The 16,847-nt window shown below is 29.5% G+C and overlaps 2 protein-coding genes across 2 annotated transcripts, besides 11 other annotated features; one reads left to right on the top strand and one right to left on the bottom strand.

The window, feature by feature from the left end:
* Positions 1-470: 470 nt before the first annotated feature.
* On the bottom strand, positions 471-2,288 carry UA08_05969 (hypothetical protein; the record flags this gene model as incomplete). Its single annotated transcript, XM_020268298.1, has 6 exons — positions 471-1,117; positions 1,171-1,435; positions 1,495-1,880; positions 1,940-1,999; positions 2,063-2,207; positions 2,259-2,288. The coding sequence occupies 6 exons, from the start codon at positions 2,286-2,288 to the stop codon at positions 471-473; spliced, it is 1,533 nt and encodes a 510-aa protein (XP_020119178.1).
* A 981-nt stretch (positions 2,289-3,269) lies between these two features.
* On the top strand, positions 3,270-6,121 carry UA08_05968 (hypothetical protein; the record flags this gene model as incomplete). Its single annotated transcript, XM_020268297.1, has 3 exons — positions 3,270-3,545; positions 3,602-5,174; positions 5,235-6,121. 3 exons carry the CDS (start codon positions 3,270-3,272, stop codon positions 6,119-6,121), a joined length of 2,736 nt encoding a protein of 911 aa, XP_020119177.1.
* A 635-nt stretch (positions 6,122-6,756) lies between these two features.
* Positions 6,757-7,268: a repeat region (Identified by RepeatMasker using a combination of RepBase library and repeat library created with RepeatScout).
* Positions 7,263-7,360: a repeat region (Identified by RepeatMasker using a combination of RepBase library and repeat library created with RepeatScout).
* Positions 7,360-8,587: a repeat region (Identified by RepeatMasker using a combination of RepBase library and repeat library created with RepeatScout).
* Positions 8,495-8,681: a repeat region (Identified by RepeatMasker using a combination of RepBase library and repeat library created with RepeatScout).
* Positions 8,682-8,685: 4 nt separating this feature from the next.
* Positions 8,686-8,863: a repeat region (Identified by RepeatMasker using a combination of RepBase library and repeat library created with RepeatScout).
* Positions 8,856-9,092: a repeat region (Identified by RepeatMasker using a combination of RepBase library and repeat library created with RepeatScout).
* Positions 9,092-16,395: a repeat region (Identified by RepeatMasker using a combination of RepBase library and repeat library created with RepeatScout).
* Positions 16,391-16,464: a repeat region (Identified by RepeatMasker using a combination of RepBase library and repeat library created with RepeatScout).
* Positions 16,393-16,524: a repeat region (Identified by RepeatMasker using a combination of RepBase library and repeat library created with RepeatScout).
* Positions 16,478-16,677: a repeat region (Identified by RepeatMasker using a combination of RepBase library and repeat library created with RepeatScout).
* Positions 16,678-16,700: 23 nt separating this feature from the next.
* Positions 16,701-16,847: part of a repeat region (Identified by RepeatMasker using a combination of RepBase library and repeat library created with RepeatScout) that runs on past the window's edge.

Below are 16,847 nucleotides of genomic sequence, written 5' to 3'. Positions count from 1 at the left end.
GTGTAAACCCCGTGGCCTTCTTTGCATGACTCTGACTCTGACACACCCAAGGCTTGACAGGGGTGGATGGCTCATGCATTGTCATCTCGGAGATGTGCCCAAAATCATCAAATCATGCAGCGATATACGGACTAGTGATGCCTGCAATAGATACCATAGAATGGCAGTGCTTTCCACCAGTAATAGCACAGTGCCGGCAACTGTCATTCGAATCGATGATTTCTACTCCTGGCCGTATGGTTTGCCAATAAGCTTGTACGAAATAGGTAATTCAACGCTATGACAGTGACATTTTCAAGCCATACCCCGGCCATGAGATGAATGCCCGAATTTCCCGAGTCCTACGAGACACAGCTAGCCATACGGAGAACTTATTCAAGGCAGAGCGCCCATTGGCGGAATAACTGCAATGCAGAAACAATCTATCTTTCTGTGTGGCTACCAAACTATTATTCTAGCATACCTGTTGGCTATTCTTTCAGCCGCTGCCGCCATTCAATCATGGGACCATTCTCCAAACTGGTGAAAACATCGATCTGTTCCAGGACAAGATGCGAGCCAACGCCGGGCAAGGTGTCTCTAGCCAGCTTACCACTATCGCCCACTATCCGGAAGTCTAAAAGATACACCAATTTCGCGATCACGTAGGTTACTTCCTTGAGGGCTAATCGCTGTGCAATACAATGTCGCGGGCCTAGCGAGAAGGGTTTAAAGACGGACCGCGAGAGGTTAACCTGCTCCTCGTCGACGCCAGTGCTTGAGTCGACAATCCAGCGCTCGGGCAGATACGCGTGCGGCTGCTTAAAGTATTCCTCGTTACGAAAGAGAGAGAAGTTGGGCACACCAACGTAGACACCTTCGGGATAAAATGATTCGCAGATCTTCATGCTGCCCTGTCCAACCCGACGAGGAATGTTGGTTGGAGAGGGCGGACAAAGACGCATCGCCTCGTCGATGCATGCACGAAGGTACTTGCAGTTCTCGGCCGCGAGGACATCTATATCACTCGCACATTTAAAGGTGTCGTACAGCTCAGCCCGGAGTTTTCCCAGCACGCTCTGGTGATGGACGAGATAAAAGATTGTCGAAGTCAAGGTCGTTGATGTTGTATCAGAGCCTGGCATGTTTTAGTCTCACCTCGTTTTTTTTTAGATCCACAAATGAACAAACCTGCCATGAGAAGAAGGATGGCCTCTCCTAGTAACTCATTATCGCTATACACAGAATTTGTCTCTTCATCGCGGGCGTCTAACAAATGGGACAGGATGTCCTGATGGGCGGCCACTTCCTGTACCCCCTCGACGGCCCTGTACTTATTCACGCGCTGCATAGTGTATGAACGCGCGTAATCCGCAAGCACCGTGTTCGCTGTGAACAATTGTGGAAAAAGGATGCGGTCCACGTACAACTCTTTTAGGAGAGGCTCATGGGCTGTCTAAAGTCCTGTGATTAGAAACGTCCTCCACGGAAAAGTATCCCAACGTGCATACATACCATGTAAATTCGCAAAGCGCGCCGGTGAAAATCGGGGAGGAGTTGGTCACCCTTTCCATCAATAAAACCAAATGCAGCACCAAAGCAGAGGCGGCCCATAATGTCAAGCATCAGGCAATTAGCCTCGTGGGCCCAGTTAAACGCCCGCCACTCAGGAGATAGCCCAGATGCTCCCAGTTTTGTAGCAAGTGCCGTGACAGGCTCGGAAATAGCATCGTGATAAGTTGCGAGAGCCCAATCTGAGAATCCTTTGGCCATAATCCGGCGTTTGCGACGGTGATCTTCCTTGGAACTTGTGTTAAATGTGTTAATCGCATGTTTGTTGACCCGGAAAGCGCTGTAGAATTTCTCCGGCTTTTCGCAGTTCTTGTTAAATCCGTATATATCTAAATACGGCTATCTCAGTCCACACTATTCCGATGTGTTGTTGATTGGGGGAGCCTACCATTCAAAGCCTGGCCATCGTTGATAGATAGTTTATTTGGCGAGTATCGTACATACTTGCCTACACAGGTTGTCAGTCACGTATGGATCCTCAGAGGAATAGAAGCAATTGTACCATATTTACAATGCAAGTGGTAGAGATGGTAGTGCAAGTCGCCCTTCCAGGCGTGATATAGCGTGGGCAGACCGCAGATTTTTGATAGAAATGGCCCTGGATAGTTCCGAAATGGATGCAAAGCTATGCGATAGAACACCAGGCTTCCGAGGGCCTAAGATGTCTCGTCAGCGTCTTTCTCAGCTGAACCCAATTCAGTCCATACCCATGGCACGCCAAAGAAGAAAAACGGCATGGCATGTTGCCAAACAACATTATAAAGGTGCGTCCACGTCATTTCTCTAAGGTGTCCAATTTATTTCTCTAAGTCGTCCAATTTATTTCATATGTCGGGAAAGAAACAGACAACACAAAATAGTAAACAACAGTAAGCCACAGTCACTAGTATGTTTTCCGCTTCGACCAGGGCAAAGACGCTTTTAACTGCAATGACGCCGCACAACCAACGCAAGCCTAGAATTCCGCAATTCCTCTCCAGTCATACCTCGCATATCGAAGACTTGTCGTGTCAGAAGTGACAATCTGACAGGACAACCCTAATGCAGTCAGCTACAGTCAGCAATCTGTAGCTAGCTAGGAACCCGTAATTGGAAACCCCGCGACCACTTTAAAGTCTTGAAATTGTTCAGTATCTGGCTATCTTGGCCCCTTGGTGAAGATAGCAAATCATCCCCAGAAATGGGTTCAATCGCTCCACCCCCGAACTGTGGGCGACGTCTGCTGGCCACGCTGGTCGACGAGTTCGCTCGCACAGATCCAGAGAGAGTTTTATACTGTATTCCTCGGACGCCAGATGCTGCACATGGCTTCGACCGCATTTCTTGTAAGGCATTTGCAGAGGCTGTGGATCGGGCTTCTTGGTGGCTGCACGATCTGGTAGGAAGGAGTGAGTCGTTTGAACCCATTGGTTATATGGGACCAAGTAAGAGCATTATATGTATTCTGGCTGCGAAATATGGCAACTGATCACATGGGAAAAGACGACATTCGATATCATATTCTTCTCGTTAGTGCAGTCAAAACAGGGCATAAAGTGGGTTCTCCCCGTAACATACCATTTCTCATGTGTTGATTGTATGGCGTCCGTGCTTAGCTACTATTGAACTCGCCACGCAACAGTGTGGACGGCCATGTGAATGTTATAAGGGGTGCGAAATGCAGCAAGTGGCTCGTCCCTCGTGGCGTAGATATTCAACAAATCCTGGAGCATCACGAAATGCAGACATTTGCAGTTCCGGATCCTATTGAGTTTTTAGAAGGACCACCCGTTAAGCACTATGCGTACACGAAGACGTTCGACGAAGCAAGACAGGATCCTATCGTAGTCCTGCATACGTCTGGTTCTACCAGTCTCCCAAAGCCAATTATCCTAACCAATGGGAATAGCGCTGCAATGGATGCTCACAGCCTGATGCGTCTTATTGACGAAAAGGCCCCGCAGACTGTGGAATGGAGTAATCTTACGATCTTTGTAACGTTTCCGATCTTCCATGTGAGTTCAAACTGGTTATGTCTGGATAAGGAAAGAATACTGACAGGCAATATTAGGCTGGTGGGCTCTTTCTCACCCTCTGGGCTCCTCTATTCTTTGGCTACACCGTTATCTTACCTCCTCCAGGATTGCCAGATGTGAGGATGGTGGAGAAAATCCTTCAGAATACCCCTTGTGAAGCGATGGTTCTCCTCCCCAGCACGATTGAGGAAATTGCTAATAGCCCGGTTCTTGATCAAATGAACAAGATTCAATTCGTTTCCTATGGCGGAGGTCCTCTATCACCGCATGCAGGAGATTTACTCAACAGCGTGACCCGGGTTTATAACTGTATTGGAGCAACCGAAGCAGGCTGGTACCCAACTCTAGCCACCGATGTCGAAGATTGGCAGTACTTTCATTTCCATCCGGACAACGGCTTCGATATGCGTCTGCGGCCAGACGGGCTTTACGACCATGTCATCGTACGCGACACAGCGGCCGGAATGACCCAATCTGTATTTGAGACATTTCCCGACCTTGAGGAATGGCCAACCAAAGATCTGTATGAGAAACATCCTCACAAGCCCGACCATTGGCTTCACCGAGGGAGAGGAGACGATATCATTGTTCTCTCAAACGGTGAAAAGTTCAACCCTCTGACAATTGAGGCTGGACTCACCACTCATCCTTTCATACGGTCTGCTTTAATATTCGGGCAGGGTCGATTTCAGATCGGTGCCCTGCTCGAACTGACTGTTGCTGGAGACTCAAAGAGCTCCGATAAAGAGGAAATCCTACGTGCCATCGAACCCACCGTGGAGAAGGTGAACATTCTGGCCCCAGGCCATGCAAAGTTGTCCAGAGATCTCCTATTGATTGCCACTCCGGAAAAGCCATTCCAATATGCTTCGAAAAGCACAGTGAGACGAAAACCAACCCTAGAGCTTTATCAGGCGGAAATCGATAACCTGTATGACCTTATTGATATCAGATTCGGTTCTAACATCGACAGTATGGATACCACAACCGTAGAGGGTGTGGCAGCAGGTATCCGCAGCATGTTGACGAGTGTTGCCGGTTTCGCCAGTCTTGAAGACGACACAGATCTGTTCGCGCTCGGGTTTGATTCCCTGCAAATTCTGACTCTGGTACGATTCTTACGGGCGAGTCTGCGGGAACATGACCATGTGACTGTTGACCACAAACTACTATATAGCAATTCCACCATCTCCAAACTGAGTCAGGCCATCTACGGCCTAGTCAGACACGAGTGTCAGGAGCAAGGATCGGTCGTCGATGAGATGCGTTCGATGGTCGACCGTTACACGGTAAATGGGCCTCCGGTCACTCCAACGTCAAAAGAAGTTGCACCGGATGAGATCAACGTGATCATAACAGGCAGTACAGGCTCGCTAGGCTCTTACCTGCTGGATGGACTCATGCGGCACCCCAAGGTAGGACGCATCTGGTGCCTAAATCGGGCCACCGATGCGCAGGAAACCCAGACTCAGCTCAGCCGAGGGCGTGGGCTGCTTACCAACTGGGCATCGAAGGTGATTTTTCTAAAAGCGGATCTATCCCAACCGGGACTTGGGATCCAGCTTCACGATTACGAGATCTTGATTAAGCATGCAACCCACATTCTTCGTAAGAAATACAAACATCTCTACATCCCTCTAGCAAATAGGTGTCCCTAACGAGTGGTAGATAGCCAATGGCCTGTCAATTTTAACCTTCCCCTCTCCTCTTTTGAGCCACAAGTGGCAGGAGTCCGCCAGCTCTTAAACCTAGCAGCTGCATCCAAACACTATATCTCGCTATTTTTCGTTTCGTCTGTGTCAGTAGCTGCTCACTGGCCATGGGCAGAGTCCATGTTGGTCCCTGAGACGGTTATTATCGATCTCTCTGTCGCTGGCATGGGCTACGGTGAGGGCAAGCTAGTATCAGAGGCGGTCCTTGACTGGGGCGCAAAAGCCGGTCTCGCCCACACAGTGACCTGTCGGGTCGGGCAGATCGCTGGCCCTGTCAAGGGAGGCGGGCGAGTTGGACGGTGGAACCGAAAGGAGTGGTTCCCGGCAATCATCGACACATCTGCAACGCTGGGAGTTCTTCCACGAACTCTGGGACAGATGAACGAGATTAGCTGGATACCTGTTGACTTTCTTGCGGACATTATTCTAGAGTTGGCAGTTGACTCCAGGCCGCCCTCACCGACAACTAGTGGAGGAGTGGAGGTCTTTCATACTATCAATGCACACCGACCCATATGGGAGTCCCTTCTGCTCGTGGTCAAAAAGCAACTAGCAGAAAGCGGTCACCCAGTGGAGATTGTCGATTGGAAAGAGTGGGTTCACTTGCTAAATCAAGCAGCTGAGGAAGTAGAAGGGCAGATGAACCCTGCGGAACCGGTGCCGGGTGTGAAGTTACTCGATTTTTTCAAGGGCATAGGCACTGCCCCTAAAGGCGGAGAAGATCAGCGAGCACAGGGGACTCTAGATATCCAGAAAACCCGGAATAAGAGCCGGACGCTGGGCGAACTGGACGCGGTGGGAGAGGAATGGATGCGAACGTGGATGATGCAGTGGGGGTACTGATACAGATTCTTTTCTATTCCATTTCAATACATTCCCACTTATGCATCACACTGATGCTAGGAACGTGACTACTCTTGATACAACCATATTAAGTAATTTCTATCCAGCAACTCACGATGCCATCGGGTTGAGTTCGATGACCTATTACCTGTCATTCTACTTCCATGTGCCAAAGGAGTCGATTCCAGACGGTCCGGGATTAACCTCATTGTATTTTTGGCATCTATCACGAAAACTTTGGGCCACCTACTTACACGAAATGCGATTCTAATCGGGTCTTCCTTCCGTGTGCAATTATTTCTAACGCATAAGTTTTCTATAGTGAGCATCCGCATAGCACCTACTCTATATCGTTCCAGCGCTCCAAACAGGTCGTGCGTATAGCGCGACCCTGAATAACTAGTAGGGGTCGGTTATTTAATAAAATTATTTTATACTTTAAAAGTTTTATTATAGATAATTCCATTATTAAGATGAAGTTTAAACTTATTATTATTCTAACTAAATATATTTTTATTAATATTATCCTTGTGACAGGCTGAACCTGCTTCCTGATACTCAGGCTACTTGGCATGAACCAGGTGGCAACGAGGATTAGGGCTAGGGCTTATTGGGAAGTAAGGAAGTACATATAGTTGTCAGAGAATCAAAATGTTACAGCCAATGAATAAGAGAAACTAATGCATGATAGAATAAAAGATTATCTATAACTGCTAGGATTAGAGTAATAGAGTTAATAGAGTTATGGCTATGTTAATTATACTTATAAGAATAGAGTAAATAAAGCAATAATTATATTAGCTATAATAGAGGAAAGTTATATAAGGACGCTTATTTATTTTATATTTAATTTTTGTTATTATCTTACATTAATTATAATAACTTGAGTATATAATCTTCTATTAATTAGAATATTTAAAAATTTTATTCTTATTTCTTTTATTTAATAAAATCTTTTGATCTTAGAAACCTATTAACTTTGCTTATTAATAGCTATTCTAGCTATACTTGATAGTAATCTAATTAAAATTTTTATAATTCAAGACTCTTAGTCAAAAGAGAAGTCTTAAAAATAAATAATAATAATATTTTAAATTTTAGTTCTAATAACTTTAAGTCCTAATTTATAAATTATTGATATTAGTAGATCTTTTAAGAATATATCTATGTAGTTCTTATATTCCTTTAGTAATTATTTCTGGATTTTTTTGATATTAAGTATTGTAATTCTAGTAGATTGTCGGAAACTTCGGTTAGATTACCGTTGAGTATAGCTAGGATAGCTATTAACAGGCAAAGTTAATAGGCTTCTAAGGTCAAAAGATCTTAGTAGACAAAAGAAATAAGAATAAGGCTATAAATATCCTAATTAATAAAAAATTATATACTTAAATTATTATAGTTAATTTAAAACAATAGAAGAAAATTAAATATAAAATAAATAAATATCCTTATATAATTTTCCTTTATTATAGCTATTATAGTGAATCCTATAATTTCTATATAATAATTATTATAGCAATTATAACTATTACTCTAATTTCTCTAATACCCTAATTCTAAGGCTTTATAGATAATCTTTTATTTTAATATATATTAGTTCTATTATAACTAACTTAATCTATTAATTATAATATTCTAATTCTCTAATAATTCTTTTCTTTAAAGACTAGTATCTTAATAGTTTAATAAATAATTTATATTTCTTAAAGTATAAATAATTAATCTTAACTCTTTAAATATTTTAAATATATAATCTTATAATTTTATATTAACTATATCTTTAAAAAAAATAATTTTAAAGAACTCTCTTCTCTTATATATTAAGTAATTTAGTATCACTTATTATTTTCTATATAATTGATATGGTAATTTAAAAAAGACTTACATTAAAGTAAAGTTTTCTAAATATTATAATAAGTATATTTATATAAATAACTATTATTATTTTAAAATACTTATATTAAATTTAAATTAAAAGTATCTTATTAAGGCTTAAGATAAAATTAAAATTAATAAAGAAAAAGCTTATAAAAAAGTTATAGCTCTTATAGCTAGACTTAATTATTTATAAAAATAAAAGAAATTATTAAGAAAATATATTAATTAATTTATCTAAATAGATATTAAAGATATCAAAGAATTAGAAAAATTAGAAAAATTAGAAAAAGTAGAAGAAAAGACAAAAGTAAAATAAATAAAAGAATAATAAAAAACTAAAAAGCTTTTAGCTACTACTTTTACTTTATAAAATAATAATCTTATTCTTAGTATTAACTTTAATCCTTCTATCTTTCTTAATTATACTTCTATCTTTATTCCTAAATCTTCTTAGAGCAATTTAAATATCTAATAAATTTCTATATATCTTCTTGTCAGAGAATCAGAACGTCACAGCCAATGGATCGAGTTAGTCACCACAGGACTAATGCAGATCGGAACAAAGGATTACCTGCGAAGCCTCAGGGTTAGGGTAATAGAGTAAGCAGAGCCATCATTATGTTAATTATATTTATTAGGACAGAGTGAGCAGAGCTATTATTATATTAATTATATCTATTAAGATAGAGCGAGTAGAGCTATCACTATATTAATTATATTTATTAAAATAGAGCAAGTAGAGCTATTGTTATATTAATTATAATAAAGAAAAATTATATAAGAATACTTATTTATTTTATATTTAATTTTCTTCTATTATCTTAAATTAACTAAGATAACTTAAGTATATAATCTTCTACTTATACTTTTTTTTATTTTAAATATTTATAAGCTATCTCTGTTGTGTGCTAGTATCTAATAATCTAGATTTTTAAAAGATTCTAATAATATAGAATATTAGCTAGTAAAGACTATTTACTTTTCTTAATATTATATAGATCCTTTAATAATCTATAACATAAATCAAAATATAAGGTAATCCCTATAAGGCATATCTAGCCCCATATCTTCTCTGCATGTGATTTATCCATATGTCGGAAACTTCGGTTTGATTACCGTCGAGTATAGCTAGGATAGCTATTAATGGGCAAAGTTAATAGGCTTTTAAGATTAAAAAGTCTTAGTAAATAAAAGAAATAAAAATAAAGCTTTAAATATCCTAATTAATAGAAGATTATATACTTAAATTATTATAATTAATTCAAGATAATAGAAGAAAACTAAATATATAATAAATAAGTATTCTTATATAGCTTTCTTCTATTATAGTTAATATAGTAATAGCTTTATTTGCTCTATTCTAACTAACATAGTTAATATAATAATAGCTCTGCTAGTTTTATTGTCCTAATCTTAAGATTTTATAAATAATCTTTTATTCTAATATATATTAGTCCTATAATAATTAATTTAATCTATTAACTATAATATTTTAATTTTCTGATAATCCTTTCCTCTAAAAATTAGTATCTTAATAACTTAATAAATAATTTATATCCTTTAAAGTATAGATAATTAATTCTAATTTCTTAAATATTCTAAATATATAATTTTATAGTCTTATATTAACTATATCTTTAAAATAAAATATTAATAAGAATAATCTTATACTATATATTAAGTAATCTAATATAGAATTATTTTTATTTTATTTTCATTATTTTTTACTAAATAAGATTTATATAAAATTAAAAATATTATTATACTATAGTAAATATATATAAAATAATTATTATAAATATATTTTAATAACTTCATCTAATCTTATATAAAAAAAATTTTTTTATATTTAAAAGTACTTAGAAGAGAATAGAGATAAGATAAATATTAAAATTAAAACTCTTTTAGTAAAATGTGCTTATCTTAATAAATAGTAAAAATTACTATAAAAGTATACTAATTAATTTATTTAATTAAATATAAAAAATATCAAAGAGTTAGAAAAATTAGAAAAAATAAAAGAAAAGATAAAAATAAAATAAATAAAAAAATAATAAGAGATTAAAAAGCTTTTAGCTATTATTTTTATTTTATAAAATAATAATCTTATTTTTAATATTAACTTTAATTCTTCTATCTTTCTTAATTATATTTTTATCTTTATTCCTAAATCTTCTTAGGATAATTTAAATATCTAATAGATTCCTATATATCTTCTTTAGATCTATATCCTTTCTATCTTATAAAATAATAGATATATCCTTTTTTTAATTTATATTATAGTATCCTTTTAACTTTATATTCTTTATTATTTATTACTTTATTCTTATTTATTAGATTAATAATTAGTTCTAATAATAAGATATAAAATATTAAATGTATTTATATTCTTACTAGTAACTAAAGTTTATAATTATTATTTATAAGTTTTTCTCTAATAATAAATAGTCTAAATTTAATTATATCAAATTTATCACTTAATCTTATATTTTTAATATTAAAATTTTTTAATCTTAATATTTATTATAAAAGATAAACTCTTTTTTTTTTTAAATATTAATATATCCTCATGCTTTTTATTATAATATCTTTTTATTCTTATTTCTGCTTATTTAATGTCTTTTAATAAATTATTATATAATAATTATATATATATTGCTTAGATATTTGCTTTATTAGATATTTTTTTTTATTTAATATTTTTTTAACTTATCCTTAGAATTCTTTTTAGATTAATAAAATATAATACTTGTCCTGTTAATATATTTATAGTATTATTTATTATAAATTAAGTAATTAGTAGTAATTTTATTTAATTATCTTAATTCTAATCTAAGTAATATCTTAGATATTGTTTAACTATTTAAATTATTCTTTTAGTCTAGCTATTAGTTTATTAATAATATATAATTAATAGATTATATTTTATTTTATAATTTTTTGTGATTATCTATTAAAATTTAAATATAAATAACTTATTTCTGTTAGATATAATTTTATTTAGTAATTTAAATATTATAAATACTTCTTATAATATTAATATTATATATTATTATACTATTAAACTCTTTAATATTAATTTTAGGATAATATATTTTATAAATTTATTTATAATAATAATAGCTTTAGTATATATAATTCCTAAAATAAGATCTTTTAACTTTAGTAAGTCTTATATAAAATCTATTATAATCTTCTACTATGCTTTTATTAATATTTTTAAAATCTACATTCTTCTATAGAGTTAATAATTAATTAATTTATTATAATTATAACTATTATATTTCTTAATATAATCTTTAACTAATTTTCTTATTCTTAGGAAATAATATATTTATTATATCTTTTCCATTATTTAATTAATTTTATAATATTCTTTAATTAACAAATTATGATTTATTTAAATAACTTCTATAATTATTAAAAATAATATTAATATTAATTTTTTTTAAATAGCTAATCTATTCTTAATTATTATTTTATTATTATGTAGTGCTATCTATAGTATTTTATTATTCTTAGTAATTTTTATTATTTTTTTATAAAAATCTTTACTTTCTATTATAATTGTTGTTACTAATATTATCTTATTATTATAGTGAATTCCATCTTTATCTTCTACTAATATATTTATTTACAGCTATTATATTCTAATTACATAATCTACTCTTCTACTTAATATATTAGTAATAATATTTTCTTTTCCTTTGATATATTCAATTTGAAATTTAAATCTTAATAAATATTCTAATTATCTAACTTATCTACTAGTAAGTTCTTTTATTATTATAAAATATTTTAAATTATAATAATTATTTTTTACTATTATCTCTTCTTTAACTTTCTACAAATAATATCTCTATTACTTAAATACTTTAACTACTATAAGTAGCTCTTTATTATAAATATTATAATTTCTTTCTATAATAGTAAATTATCTAGAGTAAAAAGCAATAGATTATAATTATTTATTATCTTTTAATTATTTTAAAATAATCTTTAATATATATCTTAATACATCTAATTAAATTATATTCAATTTTTCTAGATTATAAAATATAAGAATTAATACTTCTCTAATTAATTCCTTAACTTTCTTAAATGCTTACTATTATTATTCTATCTAATTAAAATCTTAATCTTTTCATAGTAATTCTATAATAGGTTGTATTATTTCTATATAGTTCTTTAAATATCTTCTAATATATCCTATTACACCTAAAAATTATTATATTTTATTAATATTTATTAGAATAAACCAGTTAAGTATTATATCTTTCTTTTTAGATTAGATCTTTAATCCTTTTAGCATATAAACCATTTCTAAGTAATTAATAATTATAATATTAAATTTATATTTCTTAATCTTAAATATTAATCCTTTATTTATAAATACTATTATAACTAGTTGTATATATTCTTTATATTCTTCTAGATTTTATAAGTATATAATAATATTATTAAAATAGACTATAATAAACTTATTTAAATATTTCTATAAAATATATATTATATATTGTGTAAATTATACTAATAGATTTTTTAAATCTATTAATACAACTACTTATTTAAATAATTCTTTGTCTATAAGAAAAGCTATTTTCTAAATATCATCTTTAGCCATTTATAGATTATAATAACCCTATTAAATATTAAAGACAATCATAATCTTTATTTTTTATAAAAGATCTTTTTTCTATTCTTAATAAGGCATTTTATTTATATTATTTATTATTCTATTATTTAGTACTCTATAATTAATAATTATCTATTTAATTATATCTTTTTTATTAATAAATATTAATTATACTAATGCTTTTCTATATCTTAGTTATATATATATTACTTTGTAAAACTTGTTAGTAAACTTATTTTTAAGTTCTAATTTATCTCTTAATTTGTAATATTGCTTAACTAAAAATAGTATAAATCTTTCTTTTAGTTTAATTTATACTTTAAATTCTTTATTATATATTAATAATTATTATTTTTTCTTTATAAATAGTTTAATAAACTTATAATATTTTTTAAATAATTTTACTAATACTTCTATAAGTTCTCTTTTATATAGTTCTTTTAGTTTTAGTTTTATTTTCTATATTTTTTTAATTATTTATGTTTACTAGATTATCTTAATTTCTTTTATTTTATTATTTCTAATTCTTATTTTATTTTTATTACTTAGATTTCTCTAACTATTTTATAGATTTTCTATATTTTATGCTTTATTTTTCTTATCAATATATTTAATATCTTTAATAAATATCACTTTCTATTCCTATTCTTTTACCTTCTATATTATCCTTTCAGTTTTTAGTAATATACTAAGGTTTTTTTCTAATTCCTTATATAGCTATACAATTTCTTTAATATTCTTTTTAATTATCTATATCTTTAATATTATTTTTTCAATAATTACTATTCCTTTGGTCCAATTAATTATTAGATTTTAGATTTATAATTATATTATCTTAAATATAATATTATAGTATTCTCTTGATACTAATATAATATTAAGTATAATTATTATAGCATATTATCTTAATTTTATAATAATATTTAATACCTATCTTTTATAGCTTTAATTAATTATTTCTTCACTAATAGAAATAATTGTTACCTATTTATTAGTCTAGATTATAGATAGTCTTACTTCTTTTATAAATTTTTTTTTAATATAGTTATAAACTGCTCCTAAATCTAATAAGATCCTTATATTTTTTCTATTAATTTTCACTAGTATTATTACAATTTAACTGATTGCTTTTAATTCTATAGTTATTATAATAAATTCTATTATAATTATATGCTTTTTTTAATATTTTTATTAACATTCAAAGTATTTCTTAATACTATAATAATATTATTTATATAATTCTTTTATTTTGCATTTAATAATTATAACATTGTTGTGATAAAAATATATAAATTCTTAATAGATATATTGGTATTTTATTTATTTCTATAAATATTTAAGTCTTAATTCTTTAATTACTTCTAAGATTCTTAGAAATTATCTTTTTTATTTTTTTTCCACAAGATATATTTCACAGGATAAATTATAATATATTATTTAATATACTTCCTAATATAAATTTTTTCCTAAGGCTAGATAATGATAATAAGAGCAATTCCTTATATATTTAGTTATTCTATTATAAAAGTATTATTCTTACTTATATAATATATATTCATATATATTTATTAGAAATATATATATTTATTTATATTATTAATATATATAATATATCTATTCTTTATAATACTTATATTCTTTAATATAATCTTTCTATTTTTATTAAGACTTCTCTTAGCAAGTTATATTTACTAATATATAATTATACTAGTTATTCTTTTAAGACTAAATAGTATTATCTTATACTTTATTTAATTCTTTCTTAATAAGATTTTTATTTAATTCTTAATATAGATTCTTATAAATTATTATTATTAACTTATTATTCTATAATATTAGTTAAATATAAAATAACTATTTTAATAGAGATTTTACTTAGATATTTTTTATATTAAAATCTTTTATATTAATTTTTTCTAAATTAGTATCTTTACTATATCCTTTTAATAAGTCTTTAATATTTTTAAGATAATATATAAGAAATACCTAACTAATTAATTTTTTCTCTAAATTATAAGATTAATATCTCTTTCTTATATTAATACTAATTTATTTTACTTATTTAATACTTTTTTTAAGATTAAATCTTTTCTGTTTTTATTTTTTATCTTTATTGCTTAGATTACTAAATATTTTCTTTAATTATTCTAGAACTTCCTGCTTTTTAATTTATTATATCTATTCTACTTAAATTTATTTATAATTTATTATCTATTTTAATTATTATTTTTTATTTTTAACTAATTACTTCAAATCTTTATTAGAATTAATCTTATTATTAACTATTCTATTAACTTTACTATTATTAATTAAAATTAGTGGAATTATTATTATAACTTGCTCTTTTAAATCTAAAATAGCTGATTTTTAATTCTTTTTTGGCTTTTAGTATTAATTTATAAAATAACTTAATTTCCTATAATTAAAGTAAGCTTTATTTTTTCTTAATTTATCTTTCTTTTCTTTAAACAGAGTTATATTTAGTTATATTATTATATTTCTATTCTTATTTTTAGTTTATTTCTAATATAAGTTTACTTTATTTTTTTTAAACTCTTTTTTTTCTATTCATTAAATATATATAGTTAAATTAATCTAGGATATTACTTTTATCATTATTTGAAATATTTTTAGTTATAATATTATTATTAAGATTTAATCTTTAATATTATTCTTTAATTCTTTATAGAACTAGTCTCTAAATCCTTAATTATTTTATAAAAATCCTTCTGATGTCTATAAGAATTTCAAAATATATTCTCTAACTAAGATCTATTATTTAATATATTAAATCTTATTAATAGCTTTGATTTTCTTATTAATAGTTCTCTATAACTAGTTAAGTTTTTCTTTATAATACCAGTAACTAGAAAATATTATGATTATTTTAAGGTTTTTTTATTCTTTATTACTATATATATAATACTAGTTAATAATATATAAAGTAAACTACTTTATAATCTTTCTATCAAGAAAGCTTAATATTACTAGTATTTTATTAGATTTATTCATAATTCATTCATTATTATATATAAAATAGAGTTGTATTTGAGTAAGATATATCTTAAAAATTCTATATTCTTTCTTAAATAGAGTTATTATTCTAATCTTAATCTCTTAAGGTATTTAACTTAATCTTTTTTTATTATTAATCATAATTTATTTTAATTTTTAATATATTATAATAGCACTACTATATCTCTATTATTAATAATTATAATATTTCTACTACTAGTGTTAATAGTTCATAAATTAAGATTTAAGATTGCTAAAATTAAAATTTAAGATGCTATTATTACTTATTTTTAAGATTTCTTTTTTAACTGAGGGTCTTAAATTATTAGAAACTTTAGTTTAATTATTATTAAGTATAACTAGAATAGCTATTAATAAGTAAAGTTAATAGATTTTTAAAATTAAAAAATCTTAATAGATAAAAAAAATAAAAATAAGGCTTTAAATATTCTAATTAATAAAAGATTATATATTTAAATTATTATAGTTAATTCAAGATAATAGAAGAAAACTAAATATATAATAAATAAATATCCTTATATAGCTTTCCTCTATTATAGCTAATATAGCAATAACTCTATTCACTTTATTCTAATCAACATAATTAATATAACAATGGCTCTGCTGGCTTTATTACCCTAACCTTAAGGTTTCATAGATAATCCTTTATTCCGATGTGCATTAGTCCCATGGTGACTAACCTGATCCATTGGCTGTGACGTTCTGATTCTCTGACACCATAGAAGGTGGCCCGCGGGTACTTCCACAGTAACCGCGTGCCGCCAAGCCAAATCGTACTAGGCCGTCACATGATGTATAGATTAAATTTTATTATTTTTTAAATTAGATATAATAAGTAAGATTTTATTCTCTTAATTGCTTGAGTTTTGTGTATTTTCTATATAAATTAGTAGCATGGTGATATGCTTAAGTTGATGTAAGAGAAAGATTTAGAATATTTTAACGCGCTCGGATGGAGGCGGGCCGCTTGGTGTCATGGGCCACTCGGTGTCCGATTACGTTATGTAAGCTGTAAGATCATTAACGTAACGTAATCGGTAAGCGAACCGGCCACGTAAGCGAGCCAGCCACCTCTTTCCGGAACGGCGCTCTATATTGATTTCAAATCATATTTTTTGAATCTATATATATTTCTCATACAAAAAATTAATTAACAGTACAACTAGGACATCA

This window comes from Talaromyces atroroseus (assembly GCF_001907595.1).
Source record: "Talaromyces atroroseus strain IBT 11181 chromosome Unknown scaffold_7, whole genome shotgun sequence".
In the NCBI taxonomy this organism is placed as follows: domain Eukaryota; kingdom Fungi; phylum Ascomycota; class Eurotiomycetes; order Eurotiales; family Trichocomaceae; genus Talaromyces; species Talaromyces atroroseus.
This window is presented reverse-complemented; position numbering and strand designations above follow the sequence as displayed.